The sequence below is a fragment of the Papilio machaon genome, chromosome 20, assembly GCF_912999745.1.
Source record: "Papilio machaon chromosome 20, ilPapMach1.1, whole genome shotgun sequence".
NCBI lineage: Eukaryota > Metazoa > Arthropoda > Insecta > Lepidoptera > Papilionidae > Papilio > Papilio machaon.
The window spans coordinates 3,958,249-3,982,058 of record NC_060005.1 but is presented as its reverse complement, the minus strand read 5'-3'; the positions used below and the strand labels follow the sequence as shown (position 1 = coordinate 3,982,058).

The following is a 23,810-nucleotide window of genomic DNA, read 5'->3' as shown; positions in this document are numbered from 1 at the left end:
CATAACACAATTATTTTTCCTACGTACAAATAAAACTGACAGACCACATTATCGTAAATATAAATGACTATTTATCAAAAAAAAAAAAATTCTCAACAGTGAGCCTAATATGAATGCTTGTGACAATCGCCTTAGTATTGTTATCGACAAAATTTGTACAACGAAATTCGTAAAATACACCAAAAATCTCATACTAATTTTGACATAACTAACGATGACGATATTATGGCTATTGTCACAAATATTCGTGCTAGACCCACCGAACAAAAACATCTATTTATTTTAGTAATAGTAAAGTATGAACAAATCACAATTGTCGCTAGACAAGATATTGTATCGCTTTTGTGATGGCTTCACCTTACAAAATAGAGCTTTCTCGTTACTTTTGTAGGCACATCCTTAATATCCAAATAATAAAAAGCGCAATACAGACAAACTGACCACTCATAAAGTAATCAAAAATGAACATTTTCCTTATTGAATTGTTGTTCAATAAAAAATATTTATTTGTTAAAATGATATCAATCAAAAGCTAAAATCGTGTAGCAGCCAAAAAGGAAACTTTCGTTGATTGAATAGTTAAAAACCTTGTATAAGAATTGTTTTATTTGTTGGCGATAAAATGGAAACATTTTCAATGATTTTAAAGTAGTAGAAGTTTTTGCTTCTACTGGCATGTAAAAAGTATGTATAAAGTATTTCTGTGCTGGACAAAAAACCTTGCATTTTACGGTTATTTATAAAAACTAAGACTCGTAAGTCAAAATACCTTAGCGCAGATGTTTCAAATATCTACTTTTTGACTTTAAATGCGGGGAGCACAAAATTGCATATTATACAAGATATTAGTAGTCATTAGACTAATGTTGAAGTAATAAAATTATAAAGAGTGACTCACGCTGCACCGTTGATGAACCGGAAGAGCATGAATAGCTCGTAGTTCTGGCTGAAGGAGGAGGCGACGATGGCGAGCGCGTTGACGATGGAAATGGCGATTAGAACGCGCTTGCGACCCAGCGAGTCCGCCACGGAGCCCCACGCGTACGCGCCCACCATCATCCCGATGAAGATTATACTGTTCAGCCATCCCTGCATCACAAAATCGCATATTACTTTCTAGGAGACAACCTCAATAGTCTTGTTGCTAATTTTATTAGATCTCTGCAGTATAACTGCAATGAAACGCAGTATAGTTCTCATGTTTCTGAACTTTAAAATCAAATAATTATTTTTTGGAACATCGTGGTAATTTACTGGACTGGGTATAATTCTGAAATTGCTATTCCTGCTTCTATCAGTAACTTTTAAGTTACTCTATACCTTTATTTTTCAAATTCGGCAGCAAATGTTACTCGAAAAGCAATTAAATCTACAACACTACATTGTATCATGTTCTAAAAAATGACGTGTGACTCGAATCACGACACATGTAGTGTTTACAAACTAATACGTCGAATAGTTTGACCAATATTGTAGACAAATTTCACACGTTCACTGAATGGCCTTCTTAGAATAAATATACGCATATTAAACGACAAGGTTGCAGATCTATAAACGGCATTCCTAAACAGTATTTCGTATGTGCGTCATATATCGTGTGATATAGGATGTGTTGCATTTAATTTCCGTAACATCTACTTCCGATTTATTCTAAAAAAAAATATTAAAATATTAACAGCATTTTTCTGATATTTTTTACCCGATGTCTTTGATAAATTTAATCAAGTTAAAGATGATGTATACAATTTCTTACAAACTTTACCTTAATTTTCAATAAAACTGTAGTAATTTAAAAGAGCGCACATTAATTATGTTATAGAATAACAGCAGAGTTAGGTTGTTTAATGATTTATTTAAACGGCCATTTAGTGTAGACTTTCATACTATTTCTACTGCTACATAAGGGACTCTTAACGTCTCCCTGTGAGACTTATAAATCTCATCGATTTTAAGTGAAAAACTATAAACGTGAGATGATGACATTCATTACGTTGTTGTTTTTATAGATGCGAGTTTGGAGTTTGCAAAGTATTATGATTTTATTCGTCGCGTTTACTTTAGAAGGTATAATATTTGCGAATTCCATTATCACATTTGTGTGCTAAGTGTCTCCAAAGTGAATAAGGTAGCCTGACATTTTTAATCTGTACTAATTCGGCAGAGAATAAAAATATTTTGATTTTTTAAATGTCGATAGTTGTTTCGAATCTGTTAATTGATTGACTAATCTTTAAGTTTGAATAGGTAAAAATAATGTTAATAAAAATAGCCCTTTACTGCGGTACTCAGTGTCGGTTTAGTGTTTACATTAGTAGTCTTTTAATCTAGGTTTAGTAGAAATAGTTTTATTTTAATGACCGTATCACTAATGGGGCGACCAGAGATACGAGTAAGACAATATTGCAGGAAGTGCAACAACGGTAACTAGAGGCTTAATGTAAACACTTTAAATGATCCCATGCCTTTACTGAACCTTATCTAAATAATATAACATTGTGTCCAAAATTTCACATTGTAAAATTGTGGCTTCATTCATAGTATAAAAATATCTATTTACAAAATTAAAAGAGATTTCAAAAAGTATTAAAGACTCGAGAATAACAAATTAGAAATATATTGATTATGCTTACAACTGGTACAAACACAATTGAATTCTTCTATAACTTATGCATCTACTAGGTGCGACTACGAGAATTAAATTTCCCTGTTTCTCCTAAAGTATTAAAGCTTCTAAATATAAATTTATAACACGATTAAACATTGAAAGAACGTTTATGAAGAACTCTTGCTTTAATTATTTGAGGGATGATTCCCATTGGGCCGGTCGATTCCATTGAATCAATCACCCGAATTGAATGAAACACCCGGTTTGAGAGAAATCGCAAAGTGTACTAAGTATTGCTGCCGTCAAGAACATTCTTACTGCATGTGATAAAATTGGCTAGGAACTGAAGTATGTTAAGGTGAGCGTAGTGATACATACTTTGGTATACGTGGTGAGGTTGAGGTCGCACTGCGCCGAGGGCAAGATGAAGGACATCGAGATGACGTCCATCTCCTCGGAGGTGCTGACCAGCCCGCACACGGCGAGCAGCAGGTAGTGGAAGCGGCCATAGCCTGTCAAACACAAAGTTATAGTGTGGGTTTCTCAAGCCATAACATTTGTATAGTCCGTTTCAATCTCTTTCGGGGCTCAATTACACTGCGCATTACAACCTCTAACAGGTAACTTTACGCCTCTCTACTTCTAAAATTCTGTTTCTGGGCAGAGACGATTCTTACGAAAACTGATCACCAATATTATTAGTACAGTATACGTTTATGTAAACTATTGTTAAGCTTTTTCTTCTTTTCTTTTTTACAAAACTTTGTAACCAATTAAATTTTTTAATAACCTCAACTCAGATAACCTGTACTGCGTTATTTTCATTTGTTTACGTTTCATTGGGTACTACAATGTTTGTCAATAGAGTGGTGTACGAGCGTGTGCGAGGCGTTCCGGGAAGATATAGTCTGTTTACTGCGGCCAGCCTCGGAATGCAACGCAAGCTCTCTCCATTCATAAAACTTCACACGATCAGTGTCCATTACATTGTTTGTGTGACACAACACTATCCACGTGTAAGCTTTGGCCTTATGATATTGTACTTTTACACGTGTTGGGATGCTAAATAAAAGGCTCTTTTTTAGAAGATGGCAAACGAGCAAGAGGTCAAATGAAATCGCTAAACAGCGTAGTGATTTGACGTAGGACCATTTGAGCAGCAGCCACCACTGTCAATAGACTCCTGTGTATGTCGAATAAAACGCATCATATCGAAATAATTATCTAGTATGAAGTACCTATGTAGACTATAGTTACACAGCAGAGAAAGTTTTACTTCAAATTTAGCAACAGTTATTCACGACTATAACATAAGTCAACTTCCAGCTTTGGGTACAAATACATAATGTAAAATTATTAATTAAAAATTATCTTATCTTACTAATATAATAAATGCGAATGTGGATGGATATTTGTTTGAAGGTATCTCCGAAACGGATCTTGATGAAATTTAGCACAGATGTAGAACATACTCTGGAAGAACACATAGGCTAGTTTTTAAGTTTTTTCTATGTCGAGCGGACAGTGTGGCGGGCGACAGCTAGTAATTTCATAAATTTGAATATTAAAACATGCAAACAACATTTTATATGGTTATATGAAACGCACAGTATATTGCGCGGGAAAATGACCCCACACTTCCGAGTACAAGCGATGAAGGTTAAAACGCAGTTTAATGACGAAATAAGATCTTGTTTGTTTCCACTGTATCGATTTATTATGGCATGTCGTAATTCAATCCTCCTCTATATTTTAGGTAGTTTATAAATCTATATTATCAAACCTACATCTTCACTTATCTTACAAAGAGGAACGATTTATATTTTCCGATGTTTGTAATAGTTTGTAGTAGTTTTTTATATCTTACCGGTTAATTCGATAGCCCGCTCGAAGTCAGCTTTTTCAGAGTTTGGCGCTTTTTCTGCGTCGCACTTAGCTGATGTCTTCAGCGAAGGTACTATACCTGAAATATAAAGAAAAAAAATAGTTTTTTTAAAAAAGTTAACAGAAGTTAACTAGTAGTTAACTTAGTTAACTTTCAACTAAGTAAGTTGTAACGAAATTTGGACTATATTGGAGCACTGCGAAGGACAGCAACTGTACATTATGAGTGCTACTCGTACGTCCAGGTCTTATTTATTTTGAAGTTTAGAGATGGATTATTTCGTTAACTTTTTAATGGATTCTAAGCACTTTCTATCAACCTCTGTGTTCCAATTACAATATTATAAAATTAATTAAATTACCCGAGTGCGGATAAGATTGACAAAATAGACAAGGTTATTTTTTTCGAACTAGGACGTACTAGATTGTAAAGTAGAACCTCCTTGTTCGTATATCTAGTGTAACCAATTTCTGTACCGAATACGTCAGGTGATAACTATGTTTGCTTAATGATTCTTTGATAGTGGATCAATTTATTTTTAGAGATTAATTTAGCAAGATAATACGAAAACAGCATTTCTTAGAAATTCTAAGGATATTCCTAACCTGTGTCAAGTAAAGAGAGATGTTACTAGTCACTTGGTGATTGAGTTACTTACTGGTCATGGATATACGAGTATATATAGTTGGAGTGTTTTATACAAGTTTGACGTCTAATCGAAAGGCGATTTTTCAAATGTAATTTGGTAAATGACAACACTGAGGTAATTTAGCACAGTAAAAGGCCGGAGTCTTTTTTTTTCGCCTCAGTTTTGTGCTCCGGATTAAATATCTATACGTTTGTGTGTATCAATGGTACTGTGGTTATGAATATCATCATCATCATCATCATCAGCTCACTATACGTCCCCACCGTAGGGCTCGGACCCTACTCAAAGTTAGGGGGGGTAGTTAGGGGTGGGTCATGAATATGGAAAATTGTATTAAAATAGTGATGATATCCGTAGCGATTGCAGGTCATAGGCTTATTTCTGTTCGTATTCCATGTGATTAACAAAATGATGTCAAACAAAACCTACTTTGTATCTCAAAAAAAACTTTCTAAAGTACAAAGATAGTACTCACCTAGGTCAACGGTTTTGGAACCTGGGCCGTTTAGTTGGAGGTCGTTTTTTACATCACAATCTGTAACAAAGACACATTAATATATTTCATTGTATTAACAGACACTGTTTCAAATCAAAGCTTAAACTTTGTAAACAAAACTTTTTTTAACATCGTATTTTTCCCGGAATGCCATAGTAGTATTGATAATCGTGGTTAGTTTAATTAATTGCTAGTTTAGGAGCATTCCCAGCTTCAGGAACTGTAACGTGCTATATAAAGGAGTATTTTAATAATTTGAAAATAATTGACGTTGCATTATTAAGTCCCGGCATAATTACAACACAATTAGATACGATCTACAGTGGTCAATACATAGCGCCGTGGATACTTATCTTAACACTACATGCACGCACAATAGACTGGTTCTGCAGTAACAAAGTATCGAAACACTATTTGTTAAATAAAACACCAAAATCCGACTTCATGCCCAATGACACTCAGGGGAAGATTGCGAATTGAATAACACCTCATTTGTCAAAATCGGTTCATAAATTTAAGCTACTGGGGGTCACAAAACAAATGAAATACCCTTCTGAGTAATAACTTGTTTATTTAAACATTCCCCAATAACCCCTATAATTCATTAGATTAGGAATAGCAAGACCAAGATTACACTTGTGCGCTTTATGCCAAATCAAACCGCGGATACTTACTGTGAGGTTTTTTGGGCCCGGGGTCAGTTTCTACCATCCTATGCGGGCGGCCGGCGATGTATGCTTGCCTCGGAACGGACTTGAAACTTCCTTACTGGCTGGACGCTGAGTTCCAACGGTGATGGACGCGTCTGCAACAAAAAAAAAAACAGTTAGTTGCACAATTATAAATAATACGTATTATGTAGAAAAACCATGCTATCAGAAAAACAAGGACTTAAGTCATGCCTTTCCATCTCTACAATTTCCTTCTACATATTCACCAGCTTACTTCACTGAAGTTAAAGGTACTTATTTAAAGGTCAAAAATGGTGCTATTGGCATACGTAGAATATAAACAGTTTTGACATTTCTATAGCATTACAGTGCAATTAATTCTGACTGAGGATCGAGCATAAGCGACACCTCCTATATATCTTAGGTAAAACAAGCGCTGATCTACAAGGTCGTCGGCTAAAAGAAAAATAGCGCGTTGCATTAAAAAGGCATATCCGTGCAAATATCTGCGAGATCGTTCTAAATTCGTAACATCAAGAGGTTTTTATGACGTTTAACATTGAAAATATTTTGAAGATCACGATCGTAAAGTCGACGGCGTGCGTGTTTCTGCCAATTTCGATTAATAAAAAATTTGTTTCTATACTTATGAAAGATCAAGCAGGACATGGCATGAGAAAATATTTAAACAAGTTATAAGATCCAAACTATTCGAGCAAAATAGGTGGGGGGCTTCACGTATAACTATTTTTTTTATTGCTGAAGGTGGCTAAAGTGGTCATATAGAAAAAGGACACCTCCCCACAGAATGAGTTGAAAGGTTGCAGATGCATTACCCGCTTTTAATGGGCGGAATAGAGGATGTATAGAACAAGTATATTTCCCTTCCCCGTCCAATCCACATCATCTTCTCGTTCTATAGTAGCAAACAATGTTAGTCAATTAGTTATACAACTGTATCAACTATACTAAGCTATTGTATTTATCTACGCGAGAAGTACATCTATAATTGGTTTGGTGATGGCACAGTCGAGTGAACAAGCAAATAACAATGGGCTCGAAGTGCCCCCGTGGCGACGTTCACCACGCTCGCTTCGGCCGCCCTCATCCAGTTTCGACACGTATATAGAGACAAAGCGCATCCCTATTGAGCGTACACGGACGCGTTTATTATCGAATCAATGTTTTAACTCGTTAATACTTTAAGCGGTGTAACTTAACAATCATAACTTGCTACTCCGTAAGAGTCACTAGATATAAATGTAAAATAGAAACAATTTTCACAAATATGCTTTTAAGAATTTTTTAAGACATCATGTTTATGCTAACATGCTGTTATATTCAAAAATATAAAGCGAAATTATTATTTGTCAATAGGTACAGTTTAAAACATTTGTGTTCCTTCAAAAAATTTATTTTTACTACAATGTAACAAGATGTAAGCCTAGAATATTAGCTACACATTATTGCGAAATTGTACCTTTCTATTTCTGTTTTTACAAGCTTTTTACTAATTTCACCTGCCCCGATGTTTGTCATCAAATTTCGCAAATTAAATTTGATATAGTCCCTGGTTACTGATTGAGCTGAAATTTTGCATACATATGTAAATCGCGTCACAATGAAATACTATGATGGCTTGATGCTGATTTGATGATGGAGCTGGAAGGTGGCCATAGAAACTTCGCAATGAAACGACAAAATCTCATCGAGCTTGACTTTTTTACATTTATTTTAATTAACAAGAAAATAGTAAAAGCTTAGTTTTAAAAAGATTTCTATTTTATTATTTTAATGAAAATTGAATGTAAGGAAATATTGTTTTAATACAGTTTTATGGCAGTGAAGATGCACCGTTATTAATTTACATGTAAAACTTTGTTTGTTTGTGCGTTTTATCCGAGAGCATAGCAGTCCTTACCAACCGGCACCGCCGTATCATCCTTATTAAAATTATCCTCGGAGTTAATGATTCACGACACCGTGTAGTTGGTTTTGAGTCGTTGAACTAATTTGAAACGTCGTTATCTCCAACGGTAACGCATACGAGAGCGTTTACATTTGGAAAAGGCAATTGATTATACAAACGACAACACTTGCAACAACTTTTGATTTATCTGAATTGAAACTAAGCATAAGTTACAGTTGCAATAAATCCCTCCGACGAATATAGTTACATCTGTCCGTCAGATTATTTTTGACTATTTTTTAAATATAATATTGTATTTGAACATGTCTTGCGGTTGTGAAAACTCAAGGCAATGAAATAAACCTTTGAACAAAAAATTTAAATAACTTTAATTAATATTAAAAAAAATTATTCATAACTTGTATTTCTATACAAGTTGATTAGTCTATAACCAACAACTTATCTGTTAAATCGTTAATATAAACAAAATAATTTAGTTAAAAACCACGCCTCTACTATTCACCACGCTTCGTCGCGTGCCGCACACAGAAAACGTGACCGTGAAAAAAAATTTAATAGCTCTTCTCATGCAAATGTTTCCCGATAATCTACTTATAATTAAAATTCGTGTAAAACGAGTATTTAAGCAATAACAATGCTCACGAAAATCTATTTAAAATCCTTTTTATATCAAAACAAGATTAAAGGCAACATTTTTTATAAAAAAAATTAATGTGGCCAATGGATCGGTCCAACGGGAAACACCCCAATTACGTACGAGTGATTTGGCAGTACTAAATCACAGTAACAATAAATTCTATAAAGTATGGAAATTATAACAAGAAATCTGTCGTCTACGTAAAGCTGCCTACACACCTTCAGATACAACTGCACAGTTTAAACTGAACAATCGGACTGTTCATTTAAATGAACACTGTCACTGCTCAGTTTCTCTTCTCAATTTTGCTTAAATAAGTAACTTGAGCTGTACAGCTCGACTGTTCAGTTAAAACTGCTGGGCCGTATTTTTAAGATTCTGTATCCCATTGGGCCGATTGATCAGTAAGCCGTTCGGCCCAACGAGAAACACCCGCTTAAATGCATACCTTTAGCATGATATTAAGAAATCATTTTCCATGATTCCCAGCCCGTTGTTAGTAGCTTTTTTTTGTCGCGTTACTAATGAAAATATTTTCCATAGTCTTACGTTTATGACACATGTCTGTTAAACAGCATAGTGTATTTACATAATAGAAAGATTTTATAACATATACGATAAGTTCACGTTGTATGCAAGATATGAAAACAAATTTAAAATTTTGGTACGCTTAGTTTGCAAGTTAAACCTATATCGTAGTAAGTATAACCTATAACCAAACGTAGTGTGAGTGTATTCTATAAGCTAACTTTATCGCATGCAGTTTTTTCTTAACTCGAAAGGGGGTGGATATAATATGTTTTTTCCCGAAGAATTATCACTCACATTCGTATTTATAGGGCCGGCGTCAGACAGAAACATTGTTTAACTAACCAAAGACATGGTTAAATGAGGGCGTCGTAAAAATCTCGCCCAAGGCACTAGAAGAACCAAAAACGTTACTGCTACTTACTGTTTTTTTTTTGCTTTTTAAATAAAAAAGCAACGTGTTATTTTTTGGAACAACTCTACCCAAGATTAATAAAGTAATTCTTCATTTGTCTTCGTTAACTTGAAACTTATGCCTCTTCCTATAAGGATTACATCATTTTAGAAATAGCTCGAAAAATATTAACTGTTTGTTAAAATTAGCAAGCGTATGGTATAATTTTAGCATGGAATTACGACTGAGAAGTAATAATAAATGTTTGTATCCTGCACTGGCAACAGATAAATAAATAAAACTGTTAAAACAACTTTTAAATCAAAAGTGAACTGACTCGTAAACTTTACATCAGCTGTTATTTTAGCAAGGAGTTTTTGCAAACTTGTTTATATCATTAAATTTATCTTAAGACTATATAGTGATAAATAACGGATTTCCGTTTAACATGACTTACTCCGCTTTTCCTTAATGATTACAAAATAATCGAATCATTACGTGAAAATTTATACACCAAATAATAGCGTTAATAACTTAAAAAAAATTCAACAACTCGTTTAATAATTGAAGATGTGACTTATTTCTGTTAAGTTTTGCCTAAATTTATTTTCTAGTTACAGAAAACAAGAGAAGAACTTTTGGAACCATGCAAGCGATGTCTGCTAAACCTATGATAGTTGAATTCAAATTGAAAGTAATAGAGACGAATAATTATAAACTTCCCTACACTTTTTTGTATTATTAGTATTTAAAAACCGATTGTAATACTAATGTTTTACACTGGTATGAATGTACAATGCATAATTAAATTGTATTGTTGATTATTGTAGAGCCGTATCGAATAAAACGCTCGAGTTGACGTTGAAACTTCGAAGGTAGCGTATTATATCATATAGTTTTAAATCAACCATAACATCTCGACAATAGTCTATACTCTATGCTCTATGCGTACTATACAATATTTCAAAATTAACAATACGCTCGTGGGAAAATTACCAGATTAGTTTCGTGGTGTTTGTATAATATACAAGAAAAAAACTAGCTTAACTGTTTAAAATTCATTGTACTAGCAAATGGTTTAATATTCAAATCTTAAAATGATAAGATTTATTTAAACTTAGACTACGAGCCGCATTGTATGTACCTACTAACTTCATTTTTCGGAAAACTTAATTTATCTTAATGCAGGCGCTTAACATTTTCCGTATTGGCTTCAAGTCATCATCCTGGTACGACACAGCAATGGATTGTATTGATATTGTGTTTATCTTGGACATAAACGGAACTTTGCGTACAATAATCAACGTCAACCTGCCTTGTGTCGGTTTTTTGTTCACGTTCAAAGGCGAGGGGAATTAAGGGGGTAGACGGGGGCCCAATTTGGTTCCAACGTCGCTTCTTGATTCGGACAATGATTAATTAAATAATAATAATACGTGGTCAATGCTTGGGCGTTAGAAGCCAGAGCGACAAGTTGTCCTTCCGATATGACTGCAGCTCGCAAAGAAACTTGCTGTCTGGTCTAGTAATTTCCAATTAACTTGGCTAGTGTTTTGGTCATAAGGCATTGTACCGAATGTGTAGCCGAACACCTTCGTTACAATAGCCAAGCTTGGACTCGAATCGTTACCAATACGAAGCGCCGTGATAATATAGAGCTGGCACATGGAAAAGTTTCATTTGAAATACAATTTATTGTCTCTGAAATTTACATATACTATTTAACGGCAAAAACTTTATTTTCATTAAATAACGAATGTAACCTTTTCAAATAAAAAAGGAAAACTAGCTATTAACTATACTAGTATTGTAAGATTATGATAATTATTATTGTAGTAATTACTTTTTACCTAAATATATATATCAATATACATATACATTATACTGATAAAACTGGTTTCGCGACTTGAATGATAAACCTGTCGACGTATAAATTAAGTTTTTGTATTAAAAGAAAAAGTTATTTTTAATGCATTTCTTAAAATGATGCGTCGCACAACACTGTATAACGAATTGTTGTATATTGAATCATTAAGATACAACTTTGAGATCTGTTATATGTATGTATAAAAAAAATATAATTCTTAACAAAGAAATATAAAAAATTCACACAAAATAATTTGCTAATAATAATTCGCTAAAACTTTCGTGTTCGCGTGTTTTTCGTCGCGTCAACATTTTCCCGTTAACTGTAAAAAATTTAAATTCTTTACGGACAAAAGAAATCCGTATTACACTAGTATTTTACAAAACTAGGAACTTAAATGATAACAATATTGAAATTACAAACTCCATTTTATTTTATCTATACTTGTATGTTATAAAAAAGTTAAAACATAAATAATATTTTTGCGTGTATTTGTGACATTACTAAAACTCGGTAAAAACCAGTTGAATCCTAATAAAAAAATATATAATAATCGTGTTGCATTTGTGAGTGAACGAACACCAAGTTCAAAGCATTCTCTTTTCACCGTATTCTTATTATTCTTAAATATAATTTATAAAAAGAAATTAAATCTTACTAATATTTTACTTTTCACAAATATTATAAATGCGAATGTTAAGATGGATGGATGTTTGTTTGAAGGTACCTTCGGAATGGCTCAACGGATCTTAATGAAATTTGGTACAGATGTAGAACATAGTCTGGGAGAACATATAGGCTACTTATGACGGACGGAATCGCGGGCAAAAGCTAGTAGTTAATAATACTACACTACCGGTTTGATATACGAGACGATTAGTAGACTACAAATAAGTTACTTGTTACTACGTATTGATTTCATGAAATCGACGACGGTCTTAGTTTCTACATATGCCAAATCATCGCTGTAATTATATAATTAACAAAATAAAGTCCCAAATTCTGGAGTTCCAGTTTGAAATGCAATTTTGCCGTTGATTAACATATTTGATTAATTAAACGCTTATGGATTCTATCATTCGTGTCTATATTAAGAACTGTAGTGTAAGTTGTCCCTGTATGTGTAGTGTAGCTTGAATAAACTAGCTGTCGCTCGCGACTCCGTCCGCGCGGGATTAAAAAACGTAATAACTAGCCTATGTGTTCTTCCAGATTATGTTCTGTACTGTGTCAAATTTCATCAAGATCCGTTCAGCCGCTCCGGAGATACCTTCAAACAAACATCCATCCATCCATCTAAACATTCGCATTTATAATATTAGTAAGATAAGATAATTGCAGTTTATTTGTTTACGAGAATACTTTTTAGTTTTTCTATAAGTATAAATTTTCTTTGAATATTATTAGAATAAAATCTAAGTCTAAATTGTGATTCCATTCATTAACAATCAAGTTGTCAATCTGATTTTATAAACATATAGTTTATCGTCTATATATTATTACGTTATAATAATATGCTCTATATATATACTTATTTAAATGTACATTTAAATCTCAATTTAAACTAAAGCAAACTATTGTTAGTTTTTGTAGACGAGGTATAAGTTTTATTTCAATAGAAATTTCACTAATATTACTAATTATAAATATAAAAGTTTAGATAGATGGATAGAAGCTAAATGGAGCGCTTGAATTTAACAAAGATGTAGAACATAATTTGGAAGAACATATAGGATACTAATTAAGATTTTTTTTTAATTCCGCACGTACGGAGTTGCGGACAAAAGCTAGTATTACATAAACTTTCGAGTACTCCCAATTTATTTTCAAATATACAGACAAGTTCTTCCTGTAAAAACTGTAAAGAAGTATAACTTTAATATAATGAATACTTATTTTTACCGCTACATGACCAAAATATAACGGTTTGTATTTTTAAATCCTGACTCGAACAAATGACACAGTTATTGTACAAATAAAAAAATCCTACTTATTTTACTGTAAGATATGTTTACGATAACTAATGAAATTTAAAAAAAATGCATTAAAATAATATTTTATGTCATCCAAAAAAGTGACGAAACGACACTTATTAGTAAAAAAACGAAGTTAATATTATCTTGATTCGACCTTTATACTAAAATAATAATATATTTTGCTTACCAGCTGGTAAAGTTTGCAGCTGCAAAACTTTAGTTTACACGACCACAGCCAAATCAACAAAAACAAAGCATAATATCATAAAGTTTTTAAATCAGATTTATTTCTATAAATCACTAACAACGAATACGAACTCGCGTCAAATATCACTGTTAGGTAACATTGCAGGCAACTTTTAGTCCTGTGTGTACGCATAGGATGTTTTAAAATAATGTGTATGAAAAAATTTGCTTAGTTAATATTATTTTTATTCTGTCGGCGGTATGTTGTGAGACGTGTCGATGGTTGGGTGTCGCGCGACTTTATGGCGGACGAGAACGCGCGTCGTGATATGCACCACCCGAAGCAATGTCTCTCAGCCCCACCGCCCTTGTTATTGTTTCTCGTAATTATCTCGTTTTAAGGTTGTAGTATATGTTTTTTTTAGTTAGTTCCGCAAAACGGTTTCGCATAGTGCGGAAATCGCGACACTCAAAACTAGCTACGAAGATGAGTACATAAATTAGATTTGATAATTCCGCAAAGAATAAATTAAGACGTGTTAATAGTTTTAACTGAAGAGTTAAAAAAAATAATTTCGAATATTCAGCAAATTGGTATCTCTTGCTAATTTAGTATCATTGTTTAATGTATTCGAAGAATAATTGAATTTGTTAATCGTTAAATAACAGTGCCATTGTTAATCTTTCATTATCAAGCACTAAATACATTGCATTAAAAGAAGATAAAAATGTATCTAGGTGACTGTTTATCGAACTATTTTCTCACTGTCAGATATCTTAACCTTCAATTTTTTTTTTCTTTCTAAGTATAATATAGACGATCACAATAAATATTTGTCATTCTTAAAACTAGTGTTAATATAGGATATATACAAACGATGATAAGCGACTTGCCTAATCGAATCTAAAAGGGGACAGATTTAAACCATAGACCGCATTCCTTTGATTGTTCAAGATATAATTCCAACATTTCAAATATAGATTAAGAGAAAAGCTTCAACATAACAAAAAAAATATTGTTTACTCGCCTCTTCAGTGTCATATTAAAGTAAAAATTTTGACGGTATTGCTTCTAGTAATAAATTAGTATTTTAGTTACGTTTAATCGAGTGCTAATTGTCTATCTCAATTCAAATGTTAAACAGTAGACAGAGCTGTTTTATTTTAAACTAGTTCACCCTCAACTTCGTTCACATGAAATACCGTCTTCGGGTAGTATTTTAAGATATAAAAAACATAAATATTACAAAAAAACATATTAAACTTACAAAAAATTCACATGAACCTTACATATTCACATACAAACTTTCATTCTCTATTCTTCTATGAATTCATGTGCTTACACATTAAAAACGAGCGCCATAATAATGTTTTATTTTTGTCTACAAATAGTAAATCTACCTATATAATACTAATAAACTGTCGATTAGAGCTAATATTAATATTGTTTCGGCCTTCCTCCACACACACACATTTTGTGACTTTAAAAGAAAAACAATTCAAAATTTATACTTGAGCTACTATTTTGTAATGAAGCATTTAAATTATGAACCTTGTGAGGTATGTACCCATACTACATTATGGGATTAAATGTGACGAACTTTCACCCCATTTGTCTTAAAGTAGGCTCTATTCTGTCCATATTTTAAATGATACAGGGTTTTTATGACAATTTATGAATTAAAGCCCGCTACACTCCTTCGATATTAACTGTACAATCTGTTCAGTTAAATAGTACGTGAGTAGGATAAGTATGAATTCAGTGAAACTGTACACAGTTTGCCCTACGCAGGAGTTGCAGTTACAACTCAAGATGTGTAGAGGCCTTAAGATAACTAACGAAAGGTATTCAACGTTGTTATAAGAAAGGAATAACAATCGATATCGCATTAAATGTGTAAAAGTAGCATGTGATTTAATAATGTGTTGACCTCAAAGTCCCGTCGCGCCGTCGTTGTGAACCGGTCTCCCCAAGGCAAAAGGTTCTGTATAACCATTCTTTACTACGATCTCAATATACTACATACATAGATATTGGTACCTTACATTGGTTTCATACACTACCAACAAGTAAAAAGCTAATGTCAAAATTGATTAAAGTTTAACTGCCGCGATGTCGTTCTGTGTGGTACTATTGTATGATGGTTGAGTTTAAGCGTAGAGTTAAGAAAAACGCTCAATGCCGCAATTAGTTTGTAAGTGATACTTAATAGAGTGAGAGTGATACTATGAGAAATCAACACTAAGGGTCACTTTAAGTGACCAATTAACGACTCCTGAGTTTGACAGTTAGTCAGTTAGGAAATTCTATTGTTTAATATTACCTATATAAAGTTGAGACCAATTACTGTACTGGTATAGACTGACAAAGTTATCTGTGGGTTTATCAATTAAATAAAATGTACCCATAAATGATCAGTGGGTCTATCATGAATATTTGTGGCCATAGTATCGTTATTGACAAAATTTGTATCAAAATTAAAAAATAAAACATTTAGCCAAAAATTGAGTTTTTTACAAATAAGAAAGAAATTAACTTAATTTTGTTAGAGAGTAAATCAACAATGTGCCGGTGTTATGGCAACACTAGACCTACAAAAATAACGCTTACATCCCCTCACTACAGCCATCTGACACTTGGTTTTGGTAATTTTAGCGCGCCATTCGCTCGAAATGATCTTAACTAAAAATACCTTAATTATAATACTGATTTTTTCGAATAATTTTATTACAAGACCGACGCTCGATAGTTCATAGTTTGTTACGCACGTACGGTACGACACTATGACACCCGTCCATAAAGTATATTAATCCTCATACAAAATTAATTCAATAATTCATAAGCGTCAGTTTTCAAACTAATGATCCTTAAATAAACAAATAGGCCCACAGTTTATAATAACTATTTTACTGTTAATACTATTTTTACTGTAAGAAAATCATATTAAACAGAATTTTTATTTATGTACTACATCAAGATCGCGTCACAATCAACGTGATTTAAAATCATAAAACTTAATACAAGTCACGTGAGATATTAAACATGTATGTATGTAAACAACGAATTAAAAACTACAATTCAAATGACCCGACGCACCGGCGCTAGAAACCGGAAATTTAAATGCAAAATAATAATGATAAATATTGTCGAATACGAAACAAGTATTTTGATATTACTTATACAGATACTAGCTGTCGCCCGTGACTCTGTCCGCGCGCAGTTAAAAAAAAAACTTAATAGCGGTATGAAAAATAGATTCGATTCTCAGACCTACTCTATATGCACACAAAATTTCATGAGAATCGGTCAAGCCGTTTCGGAGGAGTTTAACCATAAACACCGCGACACGAGAATTTTATATATTAGATTAAAATATACTTTTTGAAATTCAACATACTTTTATGTCTTATGTTTTTTTTTAATTGACATTTAAACAAATTATACAAATAGTCAAAGAAAACGCTTAGTAACTAATACGTATAAGTATGTAACCGTACAAGAAGTCTTAATATCTTAATTATATTAATACTCGTTAATGATTAACTATATGTTAAGCAATATTAAAATAATATTAGTTTATACTGTTATTTGAATAAATAAATGTATAACATACTGTATAAAATAACAGGTATTGTTTTAAGATTTATCGTACACATTTGAATAATTATAATGATATGTAATGTGATCAAATAAAACCTGTTTATTTCGTTGTTACTACAACTTATGTTCTCCTAGTCCTTGAATAACAATTAGCATATTCATTTCTACAACTAGGAACTATGAAAATTAATTCAAAATTACGTTTTTAATCTCAAAACCTTTCAGAGTTGTTTATTCAAATGATTGTTAATTAAATTTACGTCAACAAACATAACACGTTTTTCGCCTTCAGTGATCCTAGCATTAATATTTGTGACAATCGACAACGTACCGACTGTTTAGGCCAAACACAGTTGCTTGGTTGTAATGGTTTATTTACGAATTATAAAGTTGCAAAAATCAAATTGTTCGGTGCGCGTATGCATCGGCCGGGTCGCGAATTTGAATGACGTTTTTCGCCCGCACGCCGCTCCGCCCGCTTATAGGGTTGCCCGCACCTCGGGCGCGAACACCGACATCGACAATTTTAAAACGCCCCATATCGGGCGTACACCAAGAATCTCATACTAATTTTGACACTATTGACGATGATAAGATGGAGGCAATTGATGATGACATAATCTACATAACATTTGCGTGCTAAGTATTTTTGGTTGGAAACGTAGTACGCTCTATAAGCTTACTAACAATTGTACAGAGACAATAGAATCATTTCCATTTAATTTCTTATTAGTAAAAGAAGTTAGTATTTTCCTTTGCTCTTGTACTTTATAATTTTACGTAGTCATGGCTTTTATTTGCAAAAATTTAAATAAATCCATGTCATTGACTTACTCTACATAATAGTAAGTAAGTATGCTAATTTAATTCAGATAATTATTAATTTGCAATAATAAATACTTATTAATCCTATTACATACTATGAATTCGAAATTATTACTAGTTGCCAACCGCGACGCCGTCCGCGCGGAATCAAAAAAAAGTTGCCTATGTATTCTTCCAGACTATATTCTATAAAGTTTTATCATGAACAGTTGAGTCGTTCCGGAGATATCTTCAAACAAACATCCATCTAAACATTCACATTTGTAATATTAATTCGATGGTAACGAATGCAATCCTTTCAATGAAACATCGTTGAATTTATAAAGGGAGTTAAGTTGAAATGTTTATTCCAATTGTATTCGACATAATTTCATTGTTTGAATAACAATTAACTTTTGCACGAAATTACTCTCGTCATGAGTTTAAAATGATCCATTTCACAAATTGCTTTTTAATCGGCTACGGCTACATGTTTGTACTAGTTATATCGAAATATTGCAGATTACACTTTTTAATACATAATTATAACATTACTAGCTGTCGCACGCGACTCTATCCGCGCGGATTTAAAAACAAAACATCATAAATAGCCTATGTGTTCTTCCAGACTATGTTCTACATCTGTGCTAAATTTTATCAAAATCCCTATTTATTCAAACATCCATCCATCCATCTAAACATTCGCGTTTATAATATTAGTATAATATACATACATAGATATCATAGAATACCGCCAGTCAAGCAGCAACTGTTTGACAATTTTCCAAACAAGAACCAAAACTTCGAGTGATGTAAGACAAATGGAAAACTGCATAGCATAATGTATGCTTTGAGATAATGTAACGTGAGTTTCCACTGCCAAAAAACAAATAAAAAAACACATTTTCATCGCAATTTTTTCAACAACATAGACATGTATGACAGGCATGACAATATGTTTTGGTTAAATTGTTTAAACTTTCGTGAGACATAATAATTAATTAATTAAGAACGGTGTAAGTATTTTGGTGTAGATTTCGGCATTGATAACTTATAATAATTAAAATGACGTCGCTTTCTGTACCCAAAGTGTTCATACATTATCATGTAATCTTGATCAGCTGTCAGGCGCTAGGCAGCGATAGTGCGGTAAGGTACTTCGCCTCAACAAGCAAACCTAGGCGACAGATCAATTCGCAAATAGAAACTTCCATTTGTTATTCCACTGTCAGTTATACGCTATTTTCGTAGTGGTTGTTTTCATAATGTTGAAATGGGTGTTACTTAAACCTTTTTATGTCTACATAATAAACTATGTGCAAATATATAGTCTTACAATTCTTTAAAATTAAAATTACGTTTGAAAATTGGTGTGCCCGGTATTACTTCTATGCGTAAATTTTTTTATGAAACGAAATAATTTATTAAATTTAATGGAATAATATACATTACAAATTTTTATCTTTTGTTTAAAGCAAAATAACAATGGCAAAATACGGAAAATAATACAAAAGGTTAAGGGAGATTATTAAAACTGTCTTCAATTATTAATAGACCATGTAACGTGACATTGTAACGACAAATGATAATTTCAGGGAACAGATTACCGTCATTACTCAAATAAATCTATGTCGAAAGAATGTTCAATAATAAATGATCACACGAAAAAATTTAATATTGCGTAAAAATACATTGTGTGCCTAGTATTGTTTAACTATTCTAGTAAGATCTTAAAGCCGAAAGCAAGGAGTGGAATATTTTCGAAGTCGTATATCAAATCGTTTGAATTCAAGTCAGTAGCCGAAGACCGAGGCGGTGCTAATCGATATCCGTGGAGGTCTAACGAGACGTGGACGTGATCGTTCAATTATCATCGTCACATTGTAAGTGGGGATGGGGGACAGATTCGACGCTGCCCTGCCCAACAACTGAAAAGCGAAATGTTCATTCTACAGTTCATCCTACGCATTACGTAAGTGTGGGTATGTCACTTGTTTGCTTTAGGTAAACGAAGCGGAAATTAACATCTAAAAATCTTCCTTTCAAATTTTCGCGAAAAGATTTGATGATGCGTTGGAGAATATATTAAGAAACTCACATGACGGCCTGATGTGCCTCTCCTGATGATTACGGTGCGGTGAGATAGTTCTGCCACTAGTGTGGCTATGAACCAGCGGCTGGTGATGAGGTGAACTTAACACTAGGTGGCGTCTCTGGGACAAACACTCAAGGAGTGCGGGCGGCCGCTCCGCAACATCCTATATATCGCGAGGCTCCACGAGAGTCAACACGCCAGATCCGGCCGCAAATACTGCGAACATATAAATACTATTTGATCATGGATTTGATGAAATGCCGACATTTGAATGCTTTTCCGGGGAAAGTATAACTTGTGCCCGCGGCGACACTTGCTGTTTTAAATGTAATAGTGCAAGAAGTGTAAGATCATCAATTATTGCGACCGCAAAATACAAGGTATTGGGTTTGAAACTATTAGTCAATAAGTATACTGGTAATAAGAAGTATCGATTTTAAATGTAGTTTTAATATGTTAAGTTCACGTAATCGTTAAATTTATATAACTATCAATAACATTTACTTTATTTATCTTAGCTCTATTTAATGGCATTTTTTATTTCTTTATTTGTTTCTGGATTATTGTATTTACGACTTGATTTATCAAGAGGACAAGATTATTTATATGCTTGTTTGAGTAGTACAATGTTTTGTGATAAGGTTACGTCGATTTTACTTTGTTAGAACGTTGTTTGTTTAGATCTAAGTTGATGACGCTGAATTAACTGTTGTAATACTTGTATAATATCTAGCTTCTGATACGTTGCTTCTGTACTGCGAATGATAAGAAACAGCTGTGTATAAGTTTTCAAGAGTACTTTTTTGCCACTGACAAATACTGATAGAGTAAATGTTTCTTCCCAATCAATTAATTTGCCAGAAGTGTCTAAAATATTAATATGGATAGCATAATTATATACAATACGCTCATGCTCATCAGCTAGTGTGCTGTATAGTGATACGTCCCCACAGAGGCTCGGAGTCTACCCCAAGTTAAGGGTACCCCATAGTCAACCACGCTGGCCAAGTGCGGATTGGTTGCTTTCACACATATCATTGAATTTCTTCTCAGATATGTGCAGGTTGCATCACGATGTTTTCCTTCATCGTAAGAACGTCATCCGCCGAAGATTTACATCTGCACATTTGGTTAAATGTGCATATGTAAATCGAGAATCGAAAAACACATTGGTACATGGCGGGATTCGAACCCAGGACCTGCAGATTGCAAGTCAAGTGCTTAACACTGGAGCCACCGACGGTCTTATACAATATACTTGGTCATAATAAAATACATCATATGTGAACTCTAATTTTTGAATCAAATATCAGAATGGATAATAGATGTACTTTTTAAATAAAAACCATCACAACATATGAACATGGTCTGTGACAGGTACATAAATATCGAACCTGGAACGAATTCGAGTGCGAACACGTGGTAATAGCTAACATAGAAAACAACTACGCACTAAATTATATAAAAACACTATTTTTTTAGTAGCCATTAAATAAATAATTATTTGCGTCACAAGGCTTAGTTAACAAAGACATCTTCAAATACATATCTTGACTTAATTTTAAACTTTCTATATAATTACACACTTTATTTTAAATGAATATCGTCATGTTTGTTATCGACTTTGATTACAAAAATCTTAACTAAATAAATGCCTTGATAAAAGATTTGTTTATCTGTGCTTATTCCCACCGCTGTACGCTACAACTTCAAAAGGTTGTTTCTCGTTAGTCCGAAACTCTCTAACCTATAGATCACCTAGTTGCATACAATATACAAATTAAAGGGTTTACTTCCTAAGTTTGTAAATAAATAAATAAATAAATAACTGCTTTATTGTAACACTCATATACACAATTATGTGGAAGCCTTGGTTCCTGAACTAGGGCAAATCCATCTTCGGTTCCTATATGTTACGAAATTTCGTAGACGGCGATAACATTTTAAATATAAAAAAAGGGTAAAGGCACAAGCGATTAATTATTATTACCATTAATTTCTTAGCATCATTCGATGGACGCGTGTCGTCAAGATCCAAATCAAACCGGAATGTCTTTTGATAAAGCTAGCTTTCATAATATGACGTTTTCAGATAGTTATAAATATCGCTTGTCTTGACTACTTACTTCGTTAGCGCAGCGACAACAAAGTCGGCCTTCTTGTCTTAATTGTCTTGAAAAATAATATGCATTAAGAAACGCGTTTCTGTTCACACCCGATACATGGCTCACAAATATCAACCAGTTTTTACACATCTGATTTCCTGTCAAAACTACTTTGATGAAATAAAAATGTTGATACTTAGAAATGAGTCATACGAGCACTGAAGTCACTTGAATTTATCCAAATTAGCTGTGAGAATGACGAGGGAGTTGCATCTATGACTACGTGATCCTATTCACGCGTTGAAATTTATACCATTGTACCATTTTCCCGCCTAAAACTCGTCCATTGCAGTTTCACAAACAGAGTTTTCTTTTGATTCCTGGTTCCTAGGTTGTTTCTAAAAATGTTACTCCATAAAATACCTAGTCGGAAGGCAGCTGCGACCTTTCCTATCCTCATCACCTAAACCAATAGGCTATCCTGAGGGAACGAAAGAAAAATAAGCGATTTATTTATGTATACCTTTACGTCCGTAACAACGAACATCATCCGGTGACAGTTGTACTACAGGGAACTTTCTACGCAGGATATCAACAAACACTCTCACACTAATTCAATCTCTACAAGTGACAAATCGATGTAATAAAAAGCAGATGCTCGGAGAATAAATTGCCGTGGCCCAAAGAACACTCAATCAATTTTCTCAGTTGAACAAATGATAAAGAAAAATGTTTCATTTTCCACATTAAATAATAAAACTATAAATTACTACGTACCTGATTTTTCAATTGAGAAAATGTTTCTAGTCATTATTTTCTTGGACAGTTATCATTGTTACCTTAAGTTTAAGAATTAATTAAAAAGATACATTATACAATATACATCATTTCCGCGGGTTTCCATTGCTGACAAATACAATATCGACTTGTTGTCCATCATTTTTCTTGAAAAAAAAAACTGAGATAATAAAATCTTTTAGTGCACACGCAATGGAAACTCACGTCAACATTTTTTTCATTTCACGTGGACGGAGTCGCGGGCGACAGCTAGTATTTAATAAATAACAAATTTCCTGATCAATTTAGTACCAGCATCTATTTACATAATTTGTGTCCTTTATCTTTGAGACAATGTGACATTGAAGTGAGAAGTGTAAATCGTGTGGAGAGGTTTGTAATGGTCGACGAGCTCTGTATCGAGGCGGCAATTTATCAATAATGGCAGTATGAAGTGTTCCGGCTGCCGTGAGACGCTATTTCGGCTATCTTCATACGATACCATCAGATCATCCTACTACGACAATAAACATATATATTGAAGAAGAAAATTTAAAGATTTGTATCAATTTAAGCAATCTGCAGTGGCCCTTGTCACACCTAA

The 23,810-nt window shown here is 33.2% G+C and overlaps 1 protein-coding gene across 3 annotated transcripts in view; it reads right to left on the bottom strand.

Moving 5' to 3' along the window:
* Positions 1–23,810, bottom strand: part of LOC106716377 (synaptic vesicle glycoprotein 2B) — a 34,867-nt gene that overhangs the window by 2,589 nt on the left and 8,468 nt on the right. Inside the window, exons 1-6 of one of the 3 annotated variants that reach the window (XM_014509887.2) lie at positions 20,328–20,476; positions 6,310–6,440; positions 5,615–5,674; positions 4,473–4,568; positions 2,984–3,117; positions 899–1,089 (exon numbers count right to left, since the gene is read on the bottom strand). In XM_014509887.2, the coding sequence (XP_014365373.2) occupies positions 899–1,089; positions 2,984–3,117; positions 4,473–4,568; positions 5,615–5,674; positions 6,310–6,346 (518 nt within the window). In that variant the 5' untranslated portion in view covers positions 6,347–6,440; positions 20,328–20,476. Of the gene's footprint in view, positions 1–898; positions 1,090–2,983; positions 3,118–4,472; positions 4,569–5,614; positions 5,675–6,309; positions 6,441–13,825; positions 13,955–20,327; positions 20,477–23,810 lie in introns of those variants that run through there. The other 2 variants (XM_014509888.2, XM_014509889.2) reach the window with 2 other exon arrangements.